General features: G+C 39.2%; 1 protein-coding gene across 4 annotated transcripts in view; it reads right to left on the bottom strand.

The window, feature by feature from the left end:
* Positions 1-21,114, bottom strand: part of sema5ba (sema domain, seven thrombospondin repeats (type 1 and type 1-like), transmembrane domain (TM) and short cytoplasmic domain, (semaphorin) 5Ba) — a 136,092-nt gene that overhangs the window by 10,509 nt on the left and 104,469 nt on the right. For 3 of the 4 annotated variants that reach the window (XM_084421704.1, XM_084421703.1, XM_084421705.1), the window contains 7 exons: positions 9,953-10,070; positions 9,512-9,693; positions 9,097-9,240; positions 8,497-8,644; positions 7,173-7,398; positions 5,398-5,610; positions 3,191-3,361 (listed from right to left, as the gene is read on the bottom strand). In XM_084421704.1, the coding sequence (XP_084277830.1) occupies positions 3,191-3,361; positions 5,398-5,610; positions 7,173-7,398; positions 8,497-8,644; positions 9,097-9,240; positions 9,512-9,693; positions 9,953-10,070 (1,202 nt within the window). The remainder of the gene's footprint in view (positions 1-3,190; positions 3,362-5,397; positions 5,611-7,172; positions 7,399-8,496; positions 8,645-9,096; positions 9,241-9,511; positions 9,694-9,952; positions 10,071-21,114) is intronic. The other variant, XM_084421706.1, reaches the window with a different exon arrangement.

The following is a 21,114-nucleotide window of genomic DNA, read 5'->3' as shown; positions in this document are numbered from 1 at the left end:
AGGAGTCGGTTAAAATCATGCAGTTAAGTTTAACTCATTGACTCTGTGACCCAGTTGCAGTGGTTAACAGCTCAACGGAGAAGATTATCAGTAAACAATGACTTAAATTCTACTTTTATGACACTGTTGGGTGCTTTTTGAAGCTCAGTCCCCATAGAAAAGAGAAATCAGTACATTTTCAATTTATCCTTTTGTAGGTGCAAGGAAGAATGAAAATCCATCATGACATCAAAATAATCAACATAACAGTGAGTAAATAAGGCAAAATGTTCATTTCTGGGTGAACTATTCCTTTAAATATAGCGGTCCAATTTTGTCCATCCTCACAGTTCAGGCACCAATCTAACCAGAGCGGCCCACCCACACACATGAAACAAATACCGGCAGAGTCACACGGGGAGGCACAAATAATCACAGTCTGAAGCAACACTTTCAGAGCAAGTGTACCAAGAACTTAACTTTGATTTCAAATGTATTTGTTTGCTGAGATAATCCAATCTGTAAATATACACATTCCTTTCATGTTACGCAGTCTTAAAATTCTCTCAGAGCCTAAAAAAATGTGTCATTTATGAAGGGGACCAACTGGGGACAAATGTTTGAATCTAAAAGTCTTTATTATCAGTAGCTAGTCTCAGAGGATATCCTGGCATTTCGTAAAATGCAGATCCACAGTTAAAAATGATAAAAGGTAGCCCTTCATTTATTTTCCAGACACAAACAATATATCATATAGAATTTCTTAGGCAGCACCCTAACTGAAATGGGATTTTATAAATGACTGAATGTTCTACATTCTGAGTTTGCTCTTAATATCAACTGGAATAAAAGCTGAATATTCTAAAGGCTCTTATTTTTGTTTGTTTGTTAATTAAACTCTAGATCTGCCACTGACAGCATGGATTTGAGGTTCGTCATAAATTTCAGTTGTGTCTAAAAGGAACAGCTGATTATTGTATGGCAACAGAATGTGACAACAGAGCTTTGCACTGCCAGAGTCTGCTCACACACAGCACACTTCCATATGCATGCAGCTCACATATGGTACCATCTGCAGCCTGGAGGACCTAGAAGCCCCTCTCTGAATCTAAAGAGTGTGTTTCTGATGATTGAAAGGTCTGAAATCATGCCTTCAATACAATGATCAGTTGGTCATAAATAAACCACCCTGTTGAAAAGACCAGCATTTGTTGTGTTGTGGACGTTGCTGTGTTCGCCAGGCTTCTTAACTCTTTCCCTGCCAGCGTTTTTAAAAAAAGAACGATTTTTAGACCATTTTCACAAAACTTTCATGGCCCCCAGAATATTTTGTTATATGAATATCTGAACATGCAATACATCAAAAGAAAGAATAGAGCTTCTGCTTTTAAACAAAAAACAAAACAAAAAACATTTTATTCTAGTTTCATGCATTATTTTGTATCAACACTTGAATGTGGGTAAGTTTTTATAAAATAAAAAAAAGCAACATTTTGAACACAAAGCTAAGAAAATCGCGCTTTTGTTAAAGACTATGTCCAGATCGGATTCAGACCAATGATCAAAACATAAGTGGTAGATCACTTCCATTAACACCCCAAAAGCTTATACCAAGCCCTATACCACTTCCTGGGTCAAAAATGTATTTGGTAATGTTAGGCAGTTTTGAATTACATGCTGTTTAATGTTCATGTTATTTTACATGTGCATAAGCAATGCATCTATCGCTTGTTTCTGCTTCTGTGTTTTGATTCTGAGATTCTGTACTCTTTCAGAAGAAGTGTCATAGTGCTCCCTACCGTATAACAGTGGGAATTTCCGCCAATGGCAGGGAAAGAGTTAAAAGAGAAAACTTTTTTTTTTTTATTCTGTCATAATTTACATACTCACTGGCTTTCTTCTGTGGAACACAAAACATTTCAGTGTATAGACAAAAACACTGAGACCCTTTTCAAAATATCTTCTTTTGATTTCCAGAGAAGAAAGTAAGTCATAATTTTGGCATGACAGGAGAGTGAGTAAATGATGACAGAATTGTCACTTTTGAGTGAACTATCCATCCAGCACAATTTCCCTGGTCGATCAGCCTCCGAGATTTGCTGGAAAATACAATGCTGGTCAATCTACGCTTGACTTTTCAGCAGGGTTGAAACTGCATGTGTCTGATTTGTGATAATAATGGCTGTTGATGGACAGATGACACATTGAGAAGCAACTATATTCTACTTACAGACAGAGGTAGTGCTCAATTAGGAGAACATTGAGGGTTTTTTTGTAGCACATTTCACTTAAAGGAGAACTCCGGTCAATTTTAACATTGAGCTCATTTTTTTGTACATTTGGAGTGCTGTCAATACAGAGAACAACGACAAAAATCGGTGTTGCCTACACCGAGTTATTCTATTTTTAAAATTTGCACCCTATTGACTTCAATGGGGCAAGTAGTAAGCCTGCTTTTTAGCCTCTTAACATCCTTTAAGTGTCATTACAAGTGCACAGAAAATGTGAGTGATTCCTTCCGAGTGAACACGGGTGGATCTGACTGCAGTAGATGTTAGAGATATTACTAAAAATGAAGTTAATTCAGCCAGCGCTCATACCTTTGTTTACATCCTGTTTTCGGTGGAAGGCCATAGTAATCGATTGTCGAGTTCACGCGCGTGATCATAGGTAACTAAGCAACAGTGGAGACTCAGACTGTCAGCCCAGCCGATGACGGTGCTGTGTGGTGTTCTGAGAATATCAGATCTGATGGATAGTTCATCCGAATCAGATGTTGAACACACAGAGGATTTTTTTGAACTCGACAATCGATTACTATGGCCTTCCACCGAAAACAGGATGTAAACAAAGGTATGAGCGCTGGCTGAATTAACTTCATTTTTATTAATATCTCTAACATCTACTGCAGTCAGATCCACCCGTGTTCACTCGGAAGGAATCACTCACATTTTCTGTGCACTTGTAATGACACTTAAAGGATGTTAAGAGGCTAAAAAGCAGGCTTACTACTTGCCCCATTGAAGTCAATAGGGTGCAAATTTTAAAAATAGAATAACTCGGTGTAGGCAACACCGATTTTTGTCGTTGTTCTCTGTACTGACAGCACTCCAAATGTACAAAAAAATGAGCTCAATGTTAAAATTGACCGGAGTTCTCCTTTAAAGCATAATTTTCCCCATTCATGGTCTTGGATTGGAGCTGATCTTACCATCACAGGTGTGTGTGTTGCAAAGGGCCTCCTCTGTGTGCAAGCCGATGCAGATGTCCCCTCCATTGGCAGGGACAGGGCTGGTGCATGTGCGTGTTCGTTGATAGTGCCCGCCTCCACAGGGCACTGAACACTGTGACCATGACGACCAGCAAGACCAGGCGCCGTTAACTGCACAGACCAAACACGCACAAACAAATACGACATACAAAGACAAACACAAAACAATCAGGCAAGCAGGGGGGACACAATCATCCAAGCATCAGATAGCGGACGCAAATGCTGCACAAACAAGAAAGACGTTGTGGAGGATGCGAACACGATGTACCGAACTCAAAGATAAAACAGCATCAAACAGGCAAACACACAAAACAATACAAAAAAATGATTGGAAACTTGCAAAAGGCGGACAAGGCAAGCAAACATCTGTTATGGAATGTGATGTTGATCCAGACATTCAGAGCGCAGGAAACAATGTCGCACGGGTCTGTTTCAAACTGCTTTATTTGACCCACAAAGCTCCTCACCGAACTCTCGAGACTTGTTACAGCGAATGCCAGCTGTTCACTTTCTTTTCTTTTTTTAGTCTTGCTGAAAATTACAGATTAAGCAGATGGCTGAAATCTGGTTGGTCACCATGTTCCAAAAAACAGCTTAAGCTGGTATAACCTACTCATTTGTTGTTGGTTCAAGATTGTCTACCAGCTAGAAACCAGCTATCACTGCCAGCACTTTAAACTAGGTTTTCCAGCTCTGACCAGCATAGAAGCTTTGCTGTTGTGAAGTGTCCCCCCACTTTAACAGGCCCTGCCACCATCCTCTCGATGTCTCATCAGACTGATGGAGGAGAAGGTTAGGGGTGGCTCCTTCTCTCTGCACTAGAAAGCACCGTTTAACTTCAGTGGATTAGCATGTGTGTACTGGGGCATGACTGAAGTGTGAAGAAAGAGCGACCGCAATCACAGTGAGTCCAGCAACCTCGCACACTGAGAGAGAAGCCAGGCGTCGGATTGGAGTGCACGTCTGAGGTCAAAACGATGATTAAAATGGTTGGCTGATGTCAGTGATGTGTTTGAATCCATGTGCCCTACCCTCTTCCCCTCCACTTTATTATTTCAATCTTATTTTCTCATCCTGCCTGAGTAGAAAACAGCATAGCAAATACTGTGTGGGTGATGTTCATTTGTCACACTCAGTTAGAGTTTAGAGTGGACAATGCATTGGCAAGTATCTGCCAATATGTCTAAAGAACCACATAAACCATTTGTTGGGAACTTTCAGGGTGATTGGTCACCCTGCACTTCCAAAACATAGCACCCTTAAACTGTCTGTTAGCATCACTATACTGTCTGTTAGCACACTAAACTATCTATTAGCATTCTCTGTTAGCACCATTAAACTGTTAACAGCCTTAAACTGTCTGTTAGCACACATATACTGTTAGACTCCCTAAATGGTCTGATAACATCACTAAACTGTCTGTTACCATCTTTAAAATGTATGTCAGAGTCCCTTAACTGTCTGTTAACACCTTAATGACTAATCTGTCCGTTACCATGTCCAAACTATGTTAGCACCTTTAAACGGTCTGTTAGCATCCTAGAACTGTCCGTTAGAATCTTTAAACTGTCCGTTAGCACTATTAAACGGCCTTTTAGCATCCTTAAACTGTCTGTAAGCATTCTCAAACTGTCCGTTAGCATCCCCAAGCACTATAGCAACACTATATTAAAAACATAGAAAACAAAAAAGCAACTCCCTGTTCACCTCCAGAAAATAAGCAAATTAGTGGCAGGTTTTGCCGTTCACATTTTCCTTATTAAACCAAAAAATCTGGCTATTTTAGAAATTCAGTTTGATGCCATTTCATTACACACTTCACCTATAAAGTCCTGGTGCTAACTGGAAAGTTCATATGATCTTGTTTCTAAAACAAAAAAAAGAGTATTCGATTTAACCTTGAGTTCACGTCTTTTTGTAATTATGGTAAAACCTCTTAATTTGACCACAGCAGGCCCCTATGGGGCTTCAGGTTTCCATTAGCTAATGATATCAGTCATACACTTCACATACTCTAATGGAAGCAGAGGCTTTCCCATCATGATGAGCAACTACCTTGATTATGAGCATATGTGGGAGTCTATTAATGTGTGTACCTATGTAAATGAGCTTGTGCTTACAAGAGCGTTTCTGAGCGTGTGTGTTACCTGGACAGGGCTGTGGATTGCAGTCCTGATATTCTACTGAAGATCCCCGGCAGGCGGTGGGAACACTTTTGCCTTCTGCACTGGTGCAGGTGCGTTTGCGAGTGCGGTAGCCTTTAGCACACTCCTGAGTACAAGTTGACCACGTCTCCCACGAAGACCAGCCAGAACCTGTCAGTCGTACACCAGGCGTCCTGAGAAGCTCCTCAACTAGTGCTGTAAACATTTATTGCATGTTACCAGTTTGCCAATATAACCATAACTGAATTGAACGGTTTCATTATTGATAAACTTTACACAGCTATTGAGCTGAATTAACAATGAACTGATTTGAGCTGAATAATGACACTATTGTCATTTTAGAGATGCTTCACAGCAGAATTTGTGAAATTTACATCACTGATTCCATTATTTTCCTATTTATTACTATGAAGTTGCTTTAAAACAACCTGTATTGTATAAAACGCTATATTAAAAAAAGGTGAAATAACTAATTCCATGACAATAGCGAAGTCCACACCATAGCTTAATGAAAACAATGCAGAGGAAAAATATAGTTGGAATCACAACCAGGGGTACGTTTCCCGTACAACGATGTAACTCGCTGCCTCACTATGATGCAAATAGTCACGACTGTTTCCCGAAACCACATTGTCGCAAATTGGTCGTTCAACCACATTGGTTAATGATGTCACGCAGGTGGTGGAGTAATAACTTTCTTTAATGAATCTGTTTGAGATCGAATTAATGCTAGATGTTTTGCTATAAATTACGGACATGAGAACTATATTCATTCATTGGCTCGTTCTTACATACTAGAGCACGTACGCACTAGCCTGACGTCGTCATACTCAGATTCTAGTCAGGATGACTAACTTCCCGACCTAAACATTTTGTGGGCGGGGCTAAGTTCAGCTGGCATCCAGGCTACATACGCACATGCGCACTCTTCAAAAAAGATTGTACTGAATGTCAGCTTGCTTATTTTGCTCAAGATAAGGATTTATTGAGTCCACATGACATGCAAACAAGAAACTATGCTTCTAACCACAGGTCAAGAGCTGTCGTTCCAAAAGCTGCTTGCGAATGTTCGTTGTAACTTTGGTTTCAGGAAACACAGACTCATTGACCTATGTTGATAACGACATAACGACATGTTGCGACCATAGTTGGCTAACAATGCTTTAGGGAAACACACCCCAGAACGTTTTTTTCCAGATGGTAAACGATACAAACATTGACAGTCACTCAGAATCCACCTGACTTTAAAGAGCATGAGCATTTAATGTGGTAGATGACGTAACTGCAGCGCGCTTATAAAAAACAGAATATTATCGTCCATTGGTGTGGATATAGTTATCGCTACAGTTATTGTTCTTGTGTGTGAATGCCCCTTTAGTCTTTTATAAGTATTGTATTATTTAAAGGAATGGCCTTTTCCTGTGAAATTCAAGGTTACCTAAAAAAATAAAAAAACCAATGTCACGCTGTGTTTTACAGCATCTATGACAAAACATTCTGGTCACAGCAACCTGCACAAGGTGAATTCTGACACACTCTTGTCTCTAATGCATTCCTTGTGCACCTCAAGTGGTTGACCTCCTCTGAGTTTAGACAGGATGCTACAGTTAATCAATGTGGCGTCCAACATGCGCAAAGTGGTCAAGTGCTGAACTGTGACCCTGATATGTCATCGAGCCAGCAGTATCGGCTGACTCAAGTCATATCTGCTCATTTAGGTGTGGGTCTGCATGAGAAATAAGGATCTATACACTCACAGTCTGTTTCACAGGTTACTGTCCCGTCATTGGGGCAGAAGCGTGTCTCCACCTTACGCTTGCCCAGTTGGAGCTCGTGAGGGTCAGCCAGTTGGGCCCGGCAGATGTAGCGTACTCTTTGCTCCTGCCGTGCCCCTCCCTGGGTTATGTTCACTGGCACCCAAGGTGTCCATGGGGTGTTTCTACGCACCTCTGGACAGGACTCCAGATTACATGCCTGGTACTCCTGCAATGGAGAGAGGATTGACACATTGATGACATCATCCAGTTGCTCATTCCTCATACACAGGGAACATTACCTCAGTTCCTAAGATGCATGAGAAGCTCCATAGCTCACCATTTTTGTGCCATCACTGTGAACAGTTAATAAAATGTAATGGCTCCTAGACACCCAAGGGGGTGTTGCAGTTCTTTGCAAGGAACGTTAATTTGAGTCCTAATTAAGTCGATTAAATTTGAATTAATTGCAGCTCTTAAGAGAGTTGGAGAGCAAAGAAATCTGTCTGATTTAAAATGTAAAAGCAAAAGAGCATTTTAGGAAACTGAATGCTGTTTTGATTTGTCTTGATTTATTGTTCACTCCTTTCACAAAATAAGAAACCATTGTCCTAAAAATAATTTAATGGAATTTTAAATGGTTCTTCAGTTAGTATGATTACTTGACTAAAAGGTTTAGTTAGAACTGGGACTTAGCAATTTATTCTTTCCTGTGTAAAAGACATTCGATTTCAATTAATTACTCTGCATGCCACAGTTTTTCATTACATCACGGGTGACAACTTCCTGTCATAATTTTAACATCACAATTTCTTTTTGTTTAAAAATTTATCCAAATGGAAACAGTTTATAGGGGAAACCGGGCAAGTTGTGACACTTTCCCTCCAGTGAATATGATTAAGTTAATTTTGTATAGGCACATCCTTTAATGTCTTGGTTACAAAAATAGCACACATATAAAATGAATATACTCAGTTGAAAGTGGGGATCTTCATTTTGAAGATGAGGAATGTAAATAACTACAAGGGTGTTGGCAGGCTGTGTAAATGATCAGCTGAAAGTAGACGACAGCTTTAGAACTGCATATATTTTCAAAATTAAAAATATATATAAAAAAAAATTAATCTAAAAAATATATAATTAAAAAGTGTTCTGTGCAGATTTGTCAGGGCCACTCAGTCTATCTTGAATCACAAATAAGCTCCACTTTTACAGTGCATCACACATATCTTTCTGGGAAGAGAGCTGCTTTGGTTATCATGGTCAAGCAGGAGGCTTCAAGGCTACAGTTTGTGTGTGTAAGTGTGTGTACTTCAGGTGTACGTACCAGCGCACACCCTGGACAGCTATTTCCATTCTCACAGTTCCTGGAGCGGGAATGCACCCCTCCCCCACACTCTGAGCTGCACTTAGACCAGGGTGACCATGATGACCAGAAGATGGGCTGAGGGCACGACACCTTCTCATTGCAGAATCTGGTGAGCATGAAAAATATGCTTCACTGATATCATGAGTTTAGGATGGTCACAGAAAACTTTCTGCATTTCTCAAGACACATAACTTAATCTGATTTATAAACTGTTGTGCTCATGGGGTCCAAAAATGCCCCCACAAGGACAAGGATTTTGGATATTTCCGTTTTTTCCGTAAATAATGGGGAAAATAATGTCAGACCACAAGAGCAAAATTACCTTTTTACCATTTTCAGAGGGTGAAATTTGAAATGTAAATAATGACTGTTTTGGTTTAAAGACTCTGACACACATTATAAGTGGATCTCAGGGGTCCATAAAAAAAGAATCTTCCTCATGTGAAAGCAAATATAATTTTAGGCTCCTTAATTATATTACCTAAAATAATTATACTTTTCAGGTTGTGTTTATTTTATTTTATTTAAATGTGCAAATAAAAGACTTTCTTTTCTTACCTCTGTTCTCTGCTTTGCCCCACACACACTCGGCCGCCATGCCTGGGTGAAGGATTGTTACAGGATCGCTGGCGGACTTCAAACCCAATCTCACAGCTTGTGCTGCACTGGCCCCAGGACGACCAGGGTGTCCATCCTCCATTCCTGCAGAAAAAAGAAACAGTGAGTGTCAGTGAATCTTTTTCAGCAACACTGCCGCATTTGATAAAACTAAGGTGATGTGATGAAAGAGAAAGAGAACAGCTTTGGTAAGGAATTTTGATTTGGAAACGTTCTCAAATTGCTAAAGTGCTCTGTTTCTGCAGTGTATCTCGCATGATGACAGAACTGCCACTTCTAGTAAAATCACAATTCAGTTTCAGCACCTTGGATGCAGGATGGAACAAAAAAAAAAACCACACAACTTTTTACTTGCCTTGAGCAGTTGGACACCTCAATGGTGGGACCCTCACAGTTTTTACCTCCACAGCGAGGGGACGGGCTATCGCATGCCCGTGATCGACAAAGACACGTACTGGTGCCTTCGCCATCATCATGGCTACAGGGTTGCCATGGAGCCCAGGGCCCGTATGCACCATCTGCGGTTTGGTTCCTCAGCTGGAATTAATGAGAAAAAAAACGAGTGAATTTGAAGGTTCGGTGCGTGCAGAATCTCAGTCCTAAAAAATAACGACCACAAAGCAGCTGCCTCAAGTGATGTTATCAATCATGCGGCATAGCACCTTTCACGCAACACAGATTTCAAAGCTGCATTGGGAGACTGACTGAGAGCTATGGAGACGGCAGACATGTGTCGAAACTTCAGTCATGCATGAAGCAGTGAGTGTGGTGGACTCTTTAAACGGCTGGTCCTTACCGGGCAGGCAGTGATATTCTGAAACCACTGGCTCATGTTGGAGCTGTCTTCTATGGTGGTGCAGCGGCGCTGCTTTCGGTCCCAGCCACAGTAAGGGTCCCTTGCATCCAAACACGTCCTAAAATAGAAGGAGTGAGAAAAAAAGAAAAAGGGACATAGTGTATGAATAGTACTGTATATAATAGTCAACATTAAATTAGAATTGACCTTATTTACTTTTAAAATGCACGTTCTTGGTCTTTGGATCAATTATATATATATATATATATATATATATATATATGTACTGTATTTATATGTGTATATATAAACACATCAAACGTGATCAGTAAACAGTACAGTACATCAAACGTGACAGTAAATAATGTTCTTTTTCCCTTATAATCTTTCTATTTATCAAAGAATACTGAAAAAAATTCTTGCAGTTTCCACAAAAATATTAATTCAATTTATTTACTATATATATATGATTATATATATATGTATTATATGAAATATATACATATGAATTAAAAAAAATCTACTGACATAGCTAACATAGCTATTTCAAATTTGAATGCAAATAGCTATTTATTGTTTTAGCAAGACTTCATTGGGGTATGCAACAGCCACTTTTCATGATCCAGTCGATTCCCAGACAAATAAGCAAACACTATCTTAAACAGATAGTGAAAGAAAAATGGGTTGCAAATGAAAATTCACACTGACTTTTCAACTGGAGACATCCAAAATCTGCTTTCCTTGCTTAACATCGTAGATTAAAAATCATGCACATTAACTGACAGCAGCCCTAGGCACTACAGTTCCCAGATAACAAATCTAAACCACGCCTGGGAGAATTTCCCATTTTTTCTACAAAACCCTTGCTACGCAACACCTCGAAATTGATTAAATATTTGTAAGCTGCTAAAAAAAAGAGGCTTAATGAGGTGTAATTAAATCTAAACCCACTAATGAAGTTAAGCCATGAGTGCCGTTTTAAAGGCTCCGGAATTTGGGGCGGTGTGTTAGTAAAGCACCAGCAGCCTCACAACCTTCCCTTTAGCTTGAAAGGCTCGATTTTGGCACAAGTGTATTGGTTTGTTTGCGCTGGCCCTTTGGTGTTCCAGACTCAAGGTTGAGGAAACACACAGAGTGTTGATACAGTGCAGAGTGCCAAGACTGAATCCTGCCGAGAAGGGAGCTCGAGCTGGGCTGAGTGCTAAACCACTCCAACGCTTCAAGTCTGTCAGGAATATCAAGGCAAAAGGAAAATATATTGCCCTTCAACACTTTCATTTAAACAGATCCTGAATGACCTTATCGTAAAATGGCAAAAAATGAAGATTCTGTCATAATGTGTTAAATCCATATGATTTAACTGGGCTAATGGAACTAGGGCTAAGTATTGGGGTTATCTGTGCATACATTTTCCTATCACATGTTTTTCAAGTTCACAGTCAGCGCAACTCAATACGGCTCCATGTTTAATTGTTAAATTGTACCCGTTTTCAATGGTCAAAAACCAAATGTGGTTTACTTTTCAAACAGCTGTTACGTATTGTGTTTAAAGAGAAATGTCTGAAGAACAAATAATACTGAACCTAGAAATGTATCTCGTTTTCCTCTATCAAAATAATTGCAAGTGGCAAAAAAAAAACTTCTGAAGTTTACATGTCTGTAACTCAAGAAGTGTTAAAGATATCTCGTTTTAGATTCTTGTTCCTATGAAACTTCTTTTGGAATCTTAATTTTTAAGGCTATTTGGTTAAATCCCAGAGGTATTGGGATGTCACGATATCTTATCTAAGTTACGATACTGCGTGTTTGAACTCTTGGTAGCTCCAGAAGCTGTTAAAATGAACAAAATTCTTTCTTCCAATATCCTTGAAACTGATTAAAATAGAGATTCATATAAATACACTTTTGAGAGCAAGTTAATGTGCCTCAACTTGACCATTTCAGTGTATTTTTGGCACCCAGAGAGGTATGTTCGATGCAATTGTGTTGATAGAAAAGATCAACACTAGTTACATTTCTAGTTTCAACATTATTTCTTGGTCAGATATTCCTCTTTACAAGAAAAAAGTATCAGCTGTACTGATAGTGACTTTGGGTTTTGACCACTTAAAATGTGAACAATTGACCTATTTACTCATAGAGCCGCATTAAGATCTCCATATCTCTGGAATTGAACCATATAGGGCTACCAAGATACCAAAAGGAAAGTTTGTTAAGAACCAGAATCTAAAAGGACATTAAGATATCTTTAATACTTATTGAGTAACAGGCATGCAAACATGGGGCAAAAAAACACAATAAGTGCTTTTTCCCATTTTTGAACGGTCACTGTTGACATATAATGCAACAAAGATTACTAAAGTCAACAGATTTCACTAATAGACCTACCAATCTCTGTGTATAAATAAAATAATGATGCTGCCATCTTTCTACAAAACAGTGGATTACTCAGTAAATATACATCCAAGACATTTAATATTTTGGCTTTCATCACTATTTATCTTTGTATTTTTTCTGAAAAAATATAGAGGGTTGGAGCTGAAATATTGGGGTTGGAGCTGAACTCTTCAGGACAGTGGCCGTCCAGCAGCAGGATTGGACAATCCTGCCCAATAGCAACTGAGTGGCAGGCTCATGTGAGGGATTGTGGGACTGACAGCAGAGCAAGCAGTAAGAAGCATTTTAGATATACTGAACTTTATGCAAAACTGATTAAGTCATCCGGATTCAGTCATAAGTCTTTTCAAAAAAGGGTTTCTGCATCCAGTCAATATGGGTGCTGAAACGAATATGCATCAATTGCATCAGACGTGAGGTGCATGAAACAGGCCTGATTATTATCTTCTCATTAGTTTCTGACTAAGTTTTGGCAGCTATAACGCAACGGTAATAAACAAGAATAAATTAGCTGGAGCACCCCTAGCATCATATATAGTGCATGATTGATGAAATAAAAGGCTCCAACCAATTAAAGGATGTGAGGATAGAGAGAAGAACGACAACTTCCTTGTGCACATCAAGGCCAAATTACCCCCCATTACAGAGGGCAGGAACACAAGCCCTCAGGGCGCTGACCTACGAGAACTACCCGTTCAAACAAAAACGTTTGCAGTGATTTCATTAATTACAGTGGAAGATCCACTCCCACGGACCAAAGTGAAAGCCAGCCGTCCATGTAATCTCTTAAGACTATGAAAATGTGCCGGCATGGAAGGAATGCTGATTTGACATTCCGGTGGGCATACAGCAGTAGCCTGTTATACTGATGAGCTCAGGACACGGCCCTGGGGCACTGCCAGGACACGACTGCTCTCAGGACTCTGCCAGCTGACCTAGTGGAGAAAAAAACTCAATTAACAGCCTCCTGAAGGTGTTTTTTTTTTCTCCTGAGTTCTGCGACTTGCACTCCGCAGAGAGAGATTTTCACAAGCTGACCACGGTCTCAGAAGAAAAAGGACAAGGACAGCAGAAAAACTCAGCCGTCTAGCCTTGCAACTAGTCACATAGCTCACATATTTTAAAAATAACCTGCTGTGAAAAATAAGTTAGTGCACTTGAGGGCCAATTTAAAGAATTGCACCTTAATTCATGGTTCCTGTGCATGGAAAAAGTGCTAAAACAAAAGCAACACAAACCAACACGAAGAGCGCACTATTTCAGCAGCAAAGCCACAAGACATTGCTTGTAAAATTTTAACTAGTGCAAAAAAATGAAGTAATACATAAAACAATGTGGCAAGGCAGCGGACAGAAGACAATCAATCTTTTGCGGTTTAATAGAGGTTTTAAAGTCATTGGGAGGGCTGTAAAAAATACTGTCTTATTTTATAGGCCTTTAAAAAAGATGAACAAAGACAAATAGTTATTGCTGTCCTTTTAATAGCAATTCATGACCTTTTCGTTGTAAACAAGGGCCAAAGTTTTGTTTTTTATGGATGCACTATGAACACTATGCTCAGAATCAATAAAGCTAACCAAGCTACGTCACACACATTTAGTATACAAACCCTATAATTGTCAATTGAATTCTCTGCATGTTACCGATGATACAGTTAATATTTTAGGAAAACGCCAGAGCCCATAAATTACAGCTTTTCCACACACACACCAAACGCTGACAGCTTAGCTTAGACAGAGATAAGATGGTCAGGTGTTTTAATGGCTTCATCTCAGGAGAAAAGATACCATTTGTCAGAAGTTCAGGACAGCGGAGTTTGAGACATATTGCTTGTCTTAATCAAGAATGGGAGAAAGCGCATGAGAAAAATGGCTTTATTTTGGGACTCTGCCAATGGAGAGTCAGTTAAAAGCCTGTGGTAATAAATGCTCTCACCTTCAGATTACTTTCTTCCCCTGCCTTTCCTCTCTCTGCAGCTCCTCCAGTTGCTCAAGTACTGGGCTGTGTGCTCAAACAAGCTGCAAGCTCTAAAACCCCGTGTTTTTTAGCACCCCGTTGACAAGCTGGCGACAAGCTGGCTGTAAATTGTTTGGTAAAGACGGGGCCTCTGAAATTAGAATTTCTTACAGACTGTCTATAGGGCTTAGCCACAGGTAAAGGGCAAAGACCCTTTTTAGAAAATATATTTATCGCCACATGATCAGGGGGAATTTGATGATGTTAAATGACAGAAATGATACGTTTTTGACTAGAAAACAAAGTTGTGCTTACTAATTGGAAACTACATTTTATGAAAGCACTGACTTTTCTCACTTCATGGAAAATGGCAGCATCTTCAACATTTGTAATTAGGCACATACATCTATATTTTTCTGTTACCTGCTGCACTTTCTTTGTTCCTATTTTTCAAAAGCATATAAAGGTAAATGAATGTAGTGATTAAATATTTTGATCATCATCAACAACACAACCACACATGGTGGAACCTTTTTGACATTATGAGGGTTGCCATAGAAACATGTCATGTCTGAGAACGTGCTCTTCTCAGAGTAAAATCTCAAGTTGTCAGCTTGTAATTGCGCTAATTTTAACACAACGTGAACGCAGCATTATGGAGGAGACAATTACACTGGTGCAACCTGAGGTTAAGCACACAAAGGTGATAGATCACGATTCCCTCCCTGCCAAAATCAAACCAGCAATTTTCCTAAAACTGAGAGATCCAAGACTTTGTCATAAAACTAGTTTCATGACTTGTAATTAAATATTGCTGTTTATTATAATGTATTGTTATATTGGTCTATTACCATTCAAAACCATTGAAAAAGTATCTTTTGTTCACCATGTTTTTATGCTTTTACTAAATAAATGAATACAGGAAAAGTAGTAATATTGTGAAATATTATTACAATTTAAAATAACTTTTCTATTGTAAACTATTTTAAAATGTAATTTATTTCTGTGATGTAAAGCTGAATTTTCAGCATCATTAGTGTCACATGATCCTTCAGAAATCATTCTAATATGCTGATTTGAGAGATACTATTATTGTCAATCCTGCTTGCTGCTTAATGCTTTTGAAGAAACCATGATGCATTTTTTAGGACCCTTTGATGAATAGAAAATTCAAAAGAACATCATGCATCTGAAAGATTTTTTTTTTTCAATGTAAATGTCTACTGTCCCTTTTGATCAGTTTAATGTGTCCTTGCTGGCTATAAAGTAGTAATTTATAAAAATAAATAAAAAAGCTGTTATACTGCTTTTATTCTAGCTTCATACATTCTTTTTTTTTTATCAACACTTGAATATGGGTAAGTTTCAAGAAAAAAAGCTACATTTTGAGCAAAAATTGCGTTTTTGTCAAAGACTACGTCTGGATCAGATTCAGTACGATGAACAAAAGATGGAGTAGATCGAGTCCATCAACACTCCTAAAGCTTCACAGTCCTAACCACTTCCTGGGTCGACATTTCACTTGGTAACATTAGGGCGTTTTGATTTAAATGCTGTTTATTGTTGATGATCGCATTATTTTTACTATGCAAAATATTATATTATTTTGTTATATGCATCTGATTACACATGAGATCGATAGTTTCTGCTGCTTATTTTCCTGTGTTTTAATCAGGAGATTCTGTACACTGTACCGTATAACAGTGAAAACAAGGAAAGCTGTAAAACTCATCAATGGCGGGGAAATGTTTTCTCATGAAAGACGAGAGAACTCGTAAATGAGGCGAAAGAGTAAACTACAACAGCTATTTGGTTGAAAGTAGTAAGTACTTTCAGAGCATATTAAAAAAACAAGGCTTAAAAAAATATCCAGGACTTCCTACACCCCCCCCCACAATCCATAAAGCAAGACAGATCTAAAACTGCAACATACAGTGATTGTTACAGCAAAAATCCTCCAAAAACACTCTCTGATGTGACCAAGCATCTCTGTAGACATGGGAACATGGGTTTGCCACATCACAAGAAGTGGGAAAGGAAAGCTGTAAAAACATATTTGTGGTTTTCTGAGTAAAGCTTGTGGTTTGGGCTGTTTATAGTATGCTCTGCTTGCGGAAGATGTTTGTAACCTCAAAACCACATTCCTAACAGCGCTCCAAGACATCATCATCACATCATCACATCATCAAAACTGTCAGCACTCACTGCGCTGCTGTCTCTAATTAGGCTGCTGTATGTAAAATAATTCATCAATAGACCTTAGTCAGGGTAGACGCCATAATTAATTTGATGAAAATTAAGCTGTGAGATTGTCATGTCTTAATCATGTCATGTTTTCACAGCCCATGTTTATTTTTTTGTAGTTCTTTGCTCATTTGAAAACTTTTTGAAAAGACTTTTTCAATATTTTGTTGGCTGAATCAAGGACGAGTGAACCCAAAGCCAGCCTAATTATTCAGTACATCACTTCTCCAAGACCAATTAGTCGAGTGGTTGTTTTTGAAAATTATGCAGTTTTCACATCCCTACTAAGATCCATTGGCTGTATATAGCCTAGGTGTAAATAGTGAACATCAGGAGCAACTTTATCACCCAAACCTCCGCTGCTTAGTGCTGCACTGTCGGTAGAAATCACAGTAAGGATCCAGCCCATCAACTTGCACATTTGTTTCATCGCTGATTAGAAATCGCCATTTTTGAGTTTATCGATCTGGCCCAGTCGGCTGGTCCCTTTAGATCCCGTCAAACAATCAGTCGGCTGATTAAAGTAAATGAGTTTTTTAAAGCAGAGGCGAGAGGCTAAGGCCAATGAACATTAGCAGAAAAGTGAATTGCGAGGGATCAAACTTTAATTATCACACTGCTTTCAAACAAGAGCCACCAACAATGTAGATTAAGTCATTAATAAACACTTCTCCAAAGGCAAGAGCGGGGAGACTCTTTGTCTCTTTTCATCTGTAAAGAGAAATAGCTGCAAAGGGGCAGCAACTGTGAACAGAAGCATAACGATTTTATGCAGAGCCATTACATTTTGAAAAGCCTGCTATTCTTTTTGTCGGTTTTGTTTGCATTGATTTGATTCGTTTCATCACAACAAGGGCAAAGAAGAATTTGTCTCTCACATCACTGATGCAATCTCACATCCCTTATTTGCATTTGACCTACAAAAATGTTCTTTAGGTTGCTTTGGTCCAAAAGACAACTACCAAACAACAACAATGTGTTCTGTTGATCCAACGCTGGATACTCCTATAGGTTACTCCCGTGGATCACGGCTGAACGCGTCTTCTCAACACTCACTTACAAACATTTTTCGCCTATCGTGCGTCTACTCTACACCCGTACCACTAAAAAGACGGATTATATCTAAAACTTCAGTCATAAATTAGTATTAATATTGATAGCATCACTGGTAGCTTCGTTGCTAACTTACTGTCCATCTGTTAAAATGGCGAATATATCAGATGAAAGTAGTCTACCTTTTGGTGCAGGTGAGGACACATTTGAGCTGCACGCACTGCAGTCTGAGCTGGAAGCTGTTGAGAAACAGATCCACGACCTTTTATTGAGACAAGCCGAGCTGATAGACCGGCGGTTAGCTCTTGAAACATCACGCGCCGATGCACACAAATCAGAGATTAACGTTACTAACCCGCTGACTCCGACTTCGTCTACTCCGTGCGTTTCTCAACATAGGTCCCGAGCGCCGAGGTCGCGATCAGCCATGGTCTCGTTCACTCCGGCTCCAACACGCCACCACGAAGCCTGGGTGGTTCCGCAGCGGAAGACGCGAGTCAGGTCTAGACCAAGACTCTCTCCGACCCTCCCGGTTTTCGAGTTATCCACACAAAACCGCTTCTCCCCTCTTCGCGAAACAGAACGCGATGCTGTGATCATCGGCGATTCCATCATTCGGCACGTACGCGCAACGTTAGGTAAAAGTAAGGTGCACAGTCACTGCTTTCCTGGTGCTCGTGTTTCTGAAATCGCTACTCACGTTCCCGAGATTCTGAACGGTGACGAGCGCGTCGGAACTGTTGTCCTCCACGCGGGAGTGAACGACATCAGGATGCGCCAGACAGAGATTCTGAAGAAAGACTTCAGGAATCTGATCGATACGGTACGCAGCACATCGCCTGAAACAACGATCATAGTGTCAGGACCGCTTCCCACGTACCGACTAGGACATGAAAAGTTTAGCAGATTATTTGCGCTAAATGAATGGTTAATGTCATGGTGCAATGAGCAGAAACTGCTCTTTGTAAATAATTGGAATCTGTTTTGGGAGCGTCCTAGGCTTTTCCGTGCCGATGGCTTACACCCAAGCAGATTCGGAGCAGATCTTCTGTCGGATAACATCTCCAAAATGTTAAATACCTTTTGACTAGTAACCAAAAGTCCAAATCATAGTCTCTGCTGCACCAATTTAACTGATATAAATACTAGTGTAGAATATTGCATAGAAACCGTGTCTATTCCTCGTTTAGTGAGATCAAATAATATATCTACTGCAGGATCTAGGAAAAATCTAATTGTTATTAAAACAGAAAATGTTGCTATTAGTAAACAAAAACAATTTCTAAAGCTAGGTCTTCTAAACATTAGATCACTCACACCTAAGGCAGTTATTGTAAATGAAATAGTCACAGATAATAGCTTCGATGTACTTTGCCTAACTGAAACCTGGCTTAAACCAAATGATTATTTCGGTCTAAATGAGTCTGCTCCTCCTGGATACTCCTATAAGCATGAGCCCCGTCTAATTGGTCGTGGCGGTGGTGTTGCGACAATTTATAGAGATATTCTCAATGTTACTCAGAAAGCGGGTTATAAGTTTATTTCGTTTGAAGTACTTGTACTAAATGTTACGCTCTTAGATGTTAGAAAAACATCCCTATTATCTCTAGCCTTGGCTACCGTATATAGACCGCCTGGGCCTTACGCTGATTTCCTAAAAGAGTTTGCAGATTTTCTCTCAGACCTATTAGTCAATGTCGATAAAGCATTAATTGTTGGAGATTTTAACATACACGTAGATAATCCAAATGATGCGTTAGGGGCTGCGTTTACAGATTTATTAAATTCATTTGGGGTCAAGCAAAACGTCACCGGACCAACTCATCGTCTTAATCATACACTCGATTTAATTATATCACATGGAACCGATCCAACCGATATAGATATTATACCGCAAAGTGATGAAGTCACTGACCATTACATGGTAACTTGCATATTACGTACTGCTGTAATATGTCATGCAGCGCCGCGTTATCAACCAGGCAGAACAATCCTTCCATCCACCATAGATAATTTCTCAAATTGCTTATCCGATCTGTCTCAGCTGCTGCCTGAACCCAAACAAACAGATGAACTAGAAGAACTAACTAGCACTATGAGCACTATTCTCTCTAGAACATTGGATGTTGTTGCACCTATTAGATTAAAAAAGGTCAGAGAGAAAATTAAAGCACCGTGGTACAACAATACCACGCATGTTCTAAAGAGAGAAACCCGTATTTTAGAGCGTAAATGGAAACAAACTAATTTAGAGGTCTTTAGAATCGCGTGGAAAGACAGTATGTCACGTTATAAAAAGGCCCTAAAAGCAGCCAGGGCTGAGCACCTCCGCAAACTAATAGAAAATAACCAAAATAATCCAAGGTTTTTATTTAACACCGTGGCTAGACTAACAAATAAACAGACATCACCCGAACAAAATATCCCATTACAGTTTAGTAGTAATGATTTTATGAAGTTCTTCACTGAGAAAATAGAAAACATCAGAACCACAATTGTAAACGTTCAATCTTCAGTTGCGCCTTATAATTCAGCCTTAATTATCACCCCGCAAGAACAATTACAGTGCTTTACAACTATAGAACAAATAGAGTTAAATAAACTTATCACTTCCTCTAAAACAACAACATGTTTATTAGATCCGATACCAACTAAACTACTGAAAGAAGTGTTACCTGTAGTGGAAGAGCCTCTCCTTAATATTATTAACTCGTCTTTATCTTTAGGTCATGTTCCAAGAACATTTAAACTGGCAGTTATAAAACCTCTCATTAAGAAACCACAATTAGATCATAATAACCTAGCAAATTATAGACCCATTTCAAATCTTCCATTTATGTCTAAAATATTAGAAAAAGTGGTGTCCGCTCAATTGTGTTCTTTCTTGCAAGAAAATGATATCTATGAGAAGTTTCAGTCTGGTTTCAGGCCGCACCATAGCACTGAAACTGCGCTCGTTAAAATCACAAATGATTTACTTTTAGCTTCTGACCAAGGCTGTATCTCAATACTAGTTTTACTTGATCTTAGTGCTGCGTTCGATACTATAGATCACACAATACTCTTAGATCGACTACAAAATTATACTGGTGTTCAAGGACAAGCATTAAGCTGGTTTAGATCATACTTATCTGACCGCTACCATTTTGTCTATTTAAATGGAGAAAAATCGATCATAACTCCAGTAAACTATGGAGTGCCGCAGGGATCTGTGTTAGGCCCTCTATTATTCTCAGTATATATGATGCCACTTGGAAATATTATAAGGAAACATGGAATTAGTTTCCATTGTTATGCTGATGACACTCAAATATATATTTCATCACGGCCAGATGAAAACGATAAATTATCCAAATTGACAGAGTGTGTTAAAGATATAAAAGATTGGATGACGCGTAATTTTCTTTTATTAAATCCAGACAAAACAGAGGTACTACTTATCGGTTCAAAAAACCGCCCACAAAACCTCTCGCAATACAACTTTAATATAGTAGGATGTCCTGTTACTTTAT

The sequence above is a fragment of the Rutilus rutilus genome (assembly GCF_951802725.1).
Source record: "Rutilus rutilus genome assembly, chromosome: 10".
Taxonomy (NCBI): Eukaryota; Metazoa; Chordata; class Actinopteri; order Cypriniformes; family Leuciscidae; genus Rutilus; species Rutilus rutilus.
The sequence above is the reverse complement of the archived record's forward strand: the minus strand, read 5'-3'. Positions and strand labels throughout refer to the sequence as shown.